The sequence below is a fragment of the Typopeltis vanoorti genome, chromosome 24, assembly GCF_054136105.1.
Source record: "Typopeltis vanoorti isolate ZY-2024b chromosome 24, IOZ_Tvanoo_1.0, whole genome shotgun sequence".
NCBI classification, from domain to species: Eukaryota; Metazoa; Arthropoda; class Arachnida; order Uropygi; family Thelyphonidae; genus Typopeltis; species Typopeltis vanoorti.
The window spans coordinates 63,745,376-63,756,171 of record NC_143572.1 but is presented as its reverse complement, the minus strand read 5'-3'; the positions used below and the strand labels follow the sequence as shown (position 1 = coordinate 63,756,171).

The 10,796-nt window shown below is 32.9% G+C and overlaps 1 protein-coding gene across 1 annotated transcript; it reads left to right on the top strand.

Moving 5' to 3' along the window:
• Positions 1-1,922: 1,922 nt before the first annotated feature.
• Positions 1,923-10,190, top strand: LOC150093310 (cathepsin L-like peptidase). Its single transcript, XM_090413773.1, has 9 exons — positions 1,923-1,984; positions 5,681-5,781; positions 6,736-6,885; positions 7,200-7,352; positions 7,466-7,589; positions 7,886-7,986; positions 8,208-8,368; positions 8,803-8,913; positions 9,961-10,190. Exons 2-9 carry the CDS (start codon positions 5,689-5,691, stop codon positions 10,058-10,060), a joined length of 993 nt encoding a protein of 330 aa, XP_090269899.1. The 5' UTR covers positions 1,923-1,984; positions 5,681-5,688; the 3' UTR covers positions 10,061-10,190.
• Positions 10,191-10,796: the final 606 nt, after the last annotated feature.

The following is a 10,796-nucleotide window of genomic DNA, read 5'->3' as shown; positions in this document are numbered from 1 at the left end:
GAAAAAAGCAGGGCTGACTTATTTCTCAAAAGGTGAGATATCCCGGCTGTTTAATCAGTGGAAAAATAATCATCATTGCTTGTATAAGAGGCGTAACTGTAGTTCTAAGAGAGTCTGTCATGAACGAGACTGTCGTCGTCTGAGAAGGCTTGTAGTGACAAACAGAACTTTCTTGTGAAGCAGTTGACCGAAGCATTTAAAGAAGGCTGTTACCAACCCAACCCAAATGTCACCGAACTATGCCCAGGCGATTGAAGAGAATCGGTACGGATAACATGCCTACGATGGAAACCACTTAAACAGAATGGGCAAGGAAAGATTAGCAAAACAAGTGTTCTCTGCGAAGTTTGCAGGAAAACAGATCCAGAGGAAAACCAAGATATAGGTGGATTGATACGGTACAAAATGCCTTAGACGATAGAAATATAAGATCTGATAATATTGGAGTCTTGACAAGTAACAGATTGGTTTGGAAGAAAATTGTAGATAGGAAGTTAGTAATGATGTAAATTTTTCATGTAGTATTCTCATATCCTGTACACCCCTTGAGGGTACATGTCAGGAATTTGATGATGATGATGATAATGACTATATATATATATATATATATATATATATATATATATATATATATATATATATATATATATATATATATATATATATATATATATATATATATATATCCACAGAATGTCTGTGTCTATGTGTATATATGTATAGAAGTGCATTTTTTTTATAATCTTAGAAACAAATTTTTCAGAACTTCTAAAATTACCGATTTTTTAAAAAGTAAATCACATTAAAATTCATAAGCAAATCCTTCGCTCATTCAGAATATGAATGCACTTAGAATGTTTGAATTCCAGTTGTCATGTCGAATTTCAAGTGAAAATTTACCTTCTGAAAAATTAAAACAACAATGTTAGCCAAGTAGCCGTTTCTAAATCGTATCTAAATTTCATGCTTTCTCAGTATTGTTGGTTCACTTATTTTACATAAGAGGTATCTTTATAAGATGGTGAGCTCAGTCTGAGAAGAAATATTGTTCGTAACTCAGACAAACTGGGTTCCGGAAACTACACTTTCCTGTTCCATCCGTTTTCTTGAGTTCGAATATCATCTATAACGCAAGACCTTTTACAAGAAAGTTTTCAACTTGTGGTCAGTTAGTATTTCTTTGGGCGGGGGGGGGGGAATAGAAGTTTTTTTTCCATCCCATATAACGTGCAAAACCGGTCAAGGAACAATCATATATCTTGCACTTTTCAGAGAGCATGGAAATGGATGGCTGGGAATAAATGCCAGCCATCCGTTATCAGATTTGACTTTGAATACCTGCGTGGTTTCATGTGCAGATCAAAGGCTGCTGATTTTCTATCACTCGCATTCATACTAATGTGTAAGACCTATTTTTGTAACAAAAAATATGCAAAAATAAAAGAGAAAACAAGTGAAAATGAAGTGACTCCTATTTCTATTTACCTCCAAAATACTCCATAGCCGTAAAAACTGTGAATTTTTAGTGGTTATTGGAATAAACTTTACATCAGAATTGCCCAAAAAATGTTCGTTTACGCAACTTGTCTCTCTTGTCTGATCTCACATGGTTCCCCAACATCACACGGCTCATCAAATGCAAGTGTTTATTCTGCTTGAAGATAAAAGACAATCATAATAAAATGATGACTTTTCTGTTGACGCGGACAGGACGAAAAGATAAGATTATCCTGTCCAGATAGGGTTACCATCTCTTCCGTTCTCTTTCTCTCTAAAGTCATGAGACATACACATCTGATATTGTCACGTGGAAAAACCTAATCTTCCCCTATCACGTAAGCCTTGCTCTTATCTGTAATTTGCTTTTCACGTAATGAAATTTGCGGCTATAAAAGCAAACCTTCCCATTGGTCTTCACTCGCATTTTCAGCACAAGTTGAATCGTTTGGTTTCTCTGATCGGCTCTGCGATTGGTCATTTTAATGTAAGTAGACTTTAATTAGTGTGGAAATTGATTAGTGTTAAACGGGACTTGCAGAATATCTTTTAACTTTAATTTATTAATTTAAATTAATTTAACTTTTAAATATTTAACATTTAAAAAAAACTACATAAAACTATTTGTATATTAACTATAATTTCGTCTTGAAACGAAATACAATAAAATAATAATAAATAGATTGCAAATAAAGTAATCTTATTAATGGTTTGTAAACCAGCTTACAAAAACTATTTATATATTAAAGAAAAATAGCATGATTTTGATGAACTTAATTTCCATCTACAAATTTGAGTCAATAATGGACATATACTTTTTAAAGTTTTGTCATCTGATTCTTCAGAGATATCTCACCATGCATTAGGATACAGCGTTCTAAAATATGATTTACTTTTTATGAAATAATAGTGTAAATAAAACATTAGTAAATTTTCTTGGAATAATTAAATAATATTAGTATATTGTTTGCTATTTCTTGAATGGACTCATACACCTTTAAACTTTAAAAATCAGACTATTACAAATAATTCATCACGAAAAAAATATGTTTTCATTTGCTTGCAATAACTTTCAAATATATTTTGGCGATGTTACGTATTATGTTTTCATGTCTTTTGATGATTTACGTATTTATGCTCATTTTTATTCAGTTTGATTTTATTTATTCTGCTTTATTTTTTTTTTATGTATTTCACTTATTTATTTATATTTATTTTTCTAAGAAGAAAAGAATACAGTCATAATCGTCTTACAACGCCTTTCCATTACGACCAATGCCCATTTCGCTCATACGACGGTTTCAACAACTTTTATGTTATTTTTTATTGTTAATCATTTTTTATGAGTAGTCATTTTGCTAAAAGCTATGAACCTGGTGTATGCACATTGAGCTCAGTGCTGTCTCTTCACTAGATAAAAAATTGAGGTGAATGAGGTGGAGGTATTAGAGAATGAAGTCTTAGAATTCAGCAATTGGGGCTTATGGGACATCAGCATGGATGATAAAGGAGTGTTTAGTTGAACTGGCTGTTCGTTTAACAAGGCTATATAAATTGAGGCTCAGAACAGGGAAGATTCCAAGGAGTGGAAAGAATGAATGGTAATTCCATTGCAAAAGGGTGGTGCAAAGACCGATGTATCCAGCTATCGATCAATTAGTATCTCAGGGATTGTGGTGAAGATTTTAGAAAAATTAGTTAGGGGCTCGCATTCAGAAATGGGTTGACAGTGAATCTCTACTTTGCAACGAACACCATGGGTTTACTAAGAGAAGGTCGTGTTTTAGCAAGTTGCTCATATTCTATAACAATATTACCAATGAACTAGACAAAGGGGAATGGATACACCATGATACTTTTGGATTTTGCTAAGGCTTTTGACAGAATACAGCATGGTAGACTGCTGTATAAATTGGAGAAAATGGGAGTGGATTATGGAATATTAGCGTGGATAATAGGATGGCTGACTGACAGATATCAAAAGTGGTATATGGGTGTGTGGGGGGGTGAGTCTGCATGGCTTAAGTTAACAAGTGGTGTACCACAAGGATCAGTTCTTGGTTCACTGTTATTCAATCTGCACATTAACGATATTGGGAAGGATTTGACAAGCGACATACAGCTATTTGCTGATGATGCAAAGATAGGGTAATCAGGAATGCTACTAAATGTAGTACTTGCAGAATGATTTGAAGAAGCTGGAATTGTGGGCATGGGGAAATGGATAACAGTTCGATGTTAGTAAATATAAAGTCATTCACTATCCAATGTATTATATTGTAGGAATTATGCTTGTATAAACTGTTCAGACTAGGGATAGTGGAGTGTTAATAGATAGGAAGTTGAAGTTCAGGGGCCATGCGGCAAAGATTGCAAATACAACTCAAAAGATAATTGCAATGCTCAAACGAACGTTCACATGTAAAGATAAGGATGTCATTTTACCTCTTCACAAGGCCTTGATAAGACCTCACTTGGACTATTGTGAGCATGTCTGGTTTCCGTTGAGATTCTGCTATAGTGGAGAGAGAGTACAAAGGAGAGTGTTCAAAATGGTATACGGATTGTGCAATACTGATTATTACGACAGATTGGGAATTTGTAAACTGCCCACATAGCAAACAAGAGAAAGAGGAGTGATATGATTCAGACTCACAAACTTCTGAAAGGGTCATACAGGATTTCAATTGATGGAATTTTTCACTTTATGGAGGGTGGGGAAACGACACAAGGGCATCCTGGGAAGCTGAGAATGAATGTTGCTAAGAAGTGGATCAGGGCTAGATTTTTCTCTCATAGGGTAGTGCGTGATTGGAATGGATTGCCTTTGGATGTTGGTGAGCTCAAGCAGTGCGAACGAATTCAAGAATAAGTATGATAGCTGGTGCGAGTAGCACGAGTATGTGGCCTCGCTCGGTGAGTTTCTGATTCCCTGGAGGTCTCTTTATTAATAATATTTTTGTTTTAATAATAGTTTAGGATTGTCTGTGAAAATACTAGTGAGGGTGGTGGCGTTGGTGTAGACAAAGCAGTTCGCCGTGGTTGGTAGAATGAGAATTGTAGAATAGGAGCCCTCCCTCGATGGGTTTTTGGACTTCTTGGAGGTGTCACGTAATAATAATAATTATTATTATTTTGACACCTCCAGGGAGTCCAAAGACTCATCGAGGGAGAGAGTGCCGACAGCATCGAACGATTGGCCCCCTTCCAACTACTAACCGCGCTCAAACTTACTTAACTGAGCCATTAGTAGCAGAGGCTCTACCAATCGACCAACCTTTGCCGGCATAATAATAATAATAACTATTTTTATAATAATGGCAGATAAAATTCATTAGAAGGGTGCTGTTGCTTCTATGAGAGGCATAAAACCTTGTTCACTTTACGTCAAGACTTTTCACTTGAACTGTAACAAGTCCAAGTGAAACTTAAACAAGTTAATATTGTAGGCATCCATAAACGTCCCTAAAATGGTTTAGCAGTTAATACTGCTACATTAGTTATTACTGCAGGCATCCGGAAAAGCGAGTGCCGATATTGAAACATTTTTAATGGTGTAGATAAGAAAACTGGATGGCAAGCTCCTTTCAGAGAAGTTGTTCAGAATAACATTTTCGTTTGAGAAACTTATTCGAAATTATTCGCTTGTGTCTCTGACATCAATAAATCTTTTACTCAAGTCATGTATGCATATATATCACTGCTTTAAAAAGTTATTAAATCATTACATGCACCTACAAGTAAATAAAAAAAAAAAAAAACAGCAGTGATTCGCTATAGGAAGTTGATTTGGAACCTAAGGTATCGTATAACCGGGATATGCCTGTATATCTAAAAACAACTATTATTGAACTCAAAAGAACTGTTAATGATAAAAAAAAATCATAATTCAGAATCTACATTTTAAGGGAAGAATGGTATTTCGTAAATTTTTCACTATAATAGAAAACGAAATCCATAAATATCCGTATATAATTTCGCTACCCACAGTTAGGTTGTCCTTGGACCAGTCTCCTTAGGAACCATGTTAACAATAAAATAATACTTTTTTTTACCTTCATGTGTTCTATCATTTCAAACTGCTATTACTGAGCTCATAAACTGGTCCAAGGACATCAGACAGTGGGATTGCTTATAATTCTACAATAACTTCTCACATCTAAATCTTTTTTTCTCATTTCAGCTGTCACCATGGCATCCTTCAAGCTACTGCTTGTCTTGAGTTTCGTCTGTTACATCCAGTGTCTTACTCCTAATCTAGACAAACACTGGGAAACATTCAAGGTAAGGAAGAAATTTTCAGTTCGGATTAAAAAAAAAAAGAAGAATTCTTGTGACCCACGTAATAGTAACTGCATATTCGAACATCCTTAACCATCATACAAAAATAAATAACTGAGTTATTTCATTTGTTTAATAGAAAACATTTCGTTTTCTCATTAGAGGATTTTTGTCATTATTTTTGGTTCTTAATTATGAATAAAAATTAAGAAATTTTCTTCGTTATTTACTTTTTTTAATACCTGAATTGAGATGCTAAAAAAATTATATGCATTGGGTCTAATTTCATGTATGTCGGTCGTGTTCTTAGAAACAAATCGGTTCGAGGATTGTCTACATCTTTTTCTGACTTTTCTCTTAGCTAAGGCTCAAATTCTGTTGTACTCTATCTCATCAGCTAATCATTTATCTTTTGTGGTCCGCTAGTAAAGACTAACCAAAGTGACAACTGCTATCCAGTTAAAGAGGAGACTTCTGGTTTAAAATATTTCGAAGTGTGTGTTTCATTGTTGAGCACGTTGTGCGTGTCACACATTCGAATGCATGTCTTTGGCTAACTATGGACAGGATGTATACAGACTATATGATACCTGGGTGTATATTTAAATATTTTTGGGTCCTGTACCGTTTCTAAGGATTCCCAAATTTTTCTCACGGTTATGTCATAGCACAGGTGTAATAGTTGAGATTTATCACATAACACTTATCTATATACTTTAAGAAAGTAAATAAAACATTTTAAATCCAAATGAAAAATATCATAAATAAATAAAAAAATAAACTGAGTAAAAGATCATATGAAATTTATACTAATCAATTCTTTATACGGTCAAATTAGCCGGAGACAATATAAGGCAAGAATATTTTATTCAAATAAACAAATATTACATTTTTATTATTATACTCTACTGCTATATATTGTCAAGTCTAAGTGAAATGCGTGTTTTGTCTTTATAGGAAAAATACAATAAGAACTATCACCACAGGGAAGAATTCCTACGTCGCCAGGTATGGGAGGGTCAGGTGTCCAAAGTCATTGAGCATAATCTTGAAGCCGATCTTGGCATCCACAGTTACCGCCTTGGTCTAAATGAATATTCGGACAGGGTAAGTTCTCTGATGGGGGGGTTACAAATTTTTCATTATAACAATAATGTCCTCTTTATTACAATAAAAAAGAAAATAATCAGTACCATTTAATTATATTATTTACAGATCAATTAAATATAATAAAGTTAAAAATTTATAACAAATATAAATAAAATAAAATTGAATTGAAATCATTAAATAGTATTATTCAATTACTATTATAACTAAAATTATAATAATTATTACACTTGATTAGTACGTATTACCTTTGTTATTAATTTTCCTTATTCTTAGTTTAATAAATAAAAAAGTCTATTTATTTATTTTTTTAGACTTCTGAAGAGTTTACTAACATCATGAACGGCTACAAAATGAGAAAAGGCGAGAGTAAGACAGGTAGCGCTTTCATTCTACTGTCCAACATCCACATCCCTGATGAAGTCGACTGGAGAAAAGAGGGTTACGTAACCCCAGTGAAAAACCAGGTGGGTGATCACGAAATTCATAAGACAGTTGAAGAATGCTTGCTTATTATGATCCTTTTATTTCCTACAAGTTAATTAAAAAGTAATAAGGGAAATGATTTGTGTTGCCATAGGAACAATGCGGATCTTGTTGGGCTTTCTCCACTACTGGATCTCTTGAAGGACAACACAAGAAGAAGACAGGAAAATTGGTGTCTCTCAGCGAACAGAACCTTGTTGATTGTTCTCAAGCAGAAGGTTTGTTCATAATTGTCCTCTTAGTATAAGGATCGATCCTTATAATGCATTACTGTTATTCAACATGTACTATGGCTTAAGATTGATAATTATTAGCGAGTATATAGGTTTTACGATGCATTGTTCGAGAAAATTATAGTGTAGTATAAATGTTTCTTCTAGGTGAGCTAAAAATAATAACATAATTTCTAATATACGTTTCTTGTTTCAGAACAGACATGAGATATTGTAATATCGCAAAAATATTTGCAATGTAAAGTTATCTATCTTTATAACTTTTTATTGTTTTTCTGTAGGCAACATGGGCTGCGAAGGTGGACTCATGGACAATGGGTTCGACTATATAGTGAAGAATAAAGGCATTGATACTGAGAAATCCTATCCCTATACTGCTGAGGTAAGATCACGTGTGATCTTCACATTAATAAGTTGAATGCATTAATCAAATACATTAAAGGGAATAAATATTATATTAAATAGATTTTGAACAGATGCGAGAATATTAAAATTAAGTTTAAATTTGGGATGAATCGTAGGAGAAGATATTTTAAGATAATTCATAGGCTAATTCAGAGAGATGAAGTCTGACTTATAATTATTTATATTTGTACTGCGCAGGATGGAACATGCCAATTTAAAAAAAAGAATGTTGGTGCCACCTGTACTGGACACGTTGATATTCCCAGCGGGGATGAAGATGCCCTGAAGAACGCTGTAGCTACCATTGGACCGATATCAGTCGCTATTGATGCCAGCCAAGACAGCTTCCAGAGCTACAAGTAAGTGATCATTGAACAGTTAAAATATATAAGCGGTAACCTTTAGAATTCATGAATCTTTAAATAAATGCAAACAGTCAAATACAAGTTTTTAATTATCTCAACAAAGTAGGTTATTTTTTGTACTAATTCAACGCATAATACAAAATTATCAATCTAAAGTTGCTACAGAACATAAATAATAACGAACAAATAACTAATTAGCTTTCAATTACATTTGTACTATGAGTGGGCAAAGGATTTTATGTACAGTATAGTATATATATATATATATTTTAATAATATCAATAAAAGTAGGTTAGATGATTTCGTATCTGATACCAGCTGATGTGCCACGTGATGACTTTTTTAACTGTTAAAACAAAAGCTTCTATTCTTGTCAAATCATTCCTCAGTTTTTAATTAAATATTAATCTTTCTATTTATTTATACAGGAGCGGTATTTACGATGAACCAGAATGCAGCAGTATCTTCTTGGATCATGGAGTGCTTACAGTGGGCTACGGTACTGAAGACGGCAAAGATTACTGGTTGGTGAAGAACAGGTGAGTTAAACGACAATTCTCACCATAATTGTTTTATATTGAAAATAAATAAATAAAATAAAGTAATTTTCTTACCTTTCGCAAGCTAAAAGTGGAAAGAAATTAGTTTTTGTTAGCATCTGAAGTAGATTTCCTAAACAAAGGTTCTCAATTCCCAGAGGAATTTGAGAGCCTGCTTCATGGCATCGAGATATTCACGGTGAACAGATATTTTAATTAAAGGCAGTGTAATTAATTAATCAGACAGTTTTGCATTCTTTTAGCTTTTATTATATAACTTTTTAAAGAAGTTTTGAAATACTTTTAGCCAGTTCTGGACAAATCCAGTAACTGCTAATGGGACAAAATAGATTTTTTTTATTTAATAAAAAAATTTTTAAATCTAATATTTTTAACTTTAAGAAAACGCAGATGCACCATTGAATTTCCATTGACTTATTGGGAAATATCATTTTTAAAAAATGAGGGTATTGAAAATTATAGGAGAAATCTTAATGACAAGTTTTACACTAATTTTTTCAGTTTAGAAAATTTTAAAACACCTTTTGATTCCTTTTCATTGTCAAAAGGGAAGAAGTGAGACTGTTTAGCCTCAACGTTTTTTAAAAATCAGTAGAAAGCATCTTTACCTTTTACCATCGCCGAAGTGGAGTGCATTCCCAATCAATCTTTGCGTATTAGATGAGAGGTGATGAGGCTTCAGTACAGCATCGACACAAGTGCTAAATTAAAAAAAATATATATAAACATTTCATTTTAAACAGTTCGGATTTACATAAAAAATTAAGAAATATCAATTGAAAATTCTGCTTCACAAAAAATATTCAACCGATGATTTGAAGTATAATAATAATTATTGTATTTCACTGCCATCTGTGAAGAACAATTATTATCTCTACTACCAAGCTAATGTTTGTTAATTTTACCGATAGATGGCGGTACTCTGCATAGTCAATATAGTGAATCATAGAAAGAAAAATTATTCATGTGAATATTAATGTCACAGAAAATATTATTAATTTTATTTTATTATTATTTTTTCTTCAGTTGGGGAACTTCCTGGGGAATTGATGGCTACATTAAGATGTCCCGAAACCAGAACAACCAATGCGGTATAGCCACCCAGGCTAGTTATCCTCTAGTATAGAACTGATCTATGTTGACTAATGACGTCATCTATGATTGAAATGTCCCGGATGAGAAGTCAGATTGTAACGAAACAAAACGGATGTGAAATATTTCCAACATAAAATGTAGAATATTGTAATTTGTTGCAAAATAAATATTATTTATTACTTTTCTTTAAAAACTTTTTCTCGTTCCTTTAAAGATAAATATATTTATTGCATCATAAACAGAATAAATAAAAATAGTAAATAAAATAAATATATTAGTTATACAAAAAAGCATAATTCGAAATTTCATTTCTAAACGTGGCGAAGTGCTTTTCTATTGATGTCGTCTGCTTTTTATTTCTGTATTTTTAATTGAATCTTATTTCTAACCCAGCTCTCAAATCCAGAAGTTAAAATTAGTTAGAACACTGCCTTGTATGCAGCTCATTTAGTGTCTCTTACCATATTTATTTTATGGACACCACAGATGCACAAAGCATAATCTTTGAAATCAGCACGAAACTTACTTGAATTTGTATAATTTAAGATGGTTTACCAGATAGATTTATGAAGTTTTGGTTGCTGAAAACCTTAGCCTATTTGCGATACTAAATATGCGATAGGTTTAAAACATACGTAGTCGGAATTTGCGTAAAATAGTTTTAATCCTTCTGTATTAAAGTTTCAATTATATTTTAAAGCTACTTCAGGCCTGATCTGATCTCACATCGGATGATTTCTTCATCCGATGTGACACACTCAAAAACA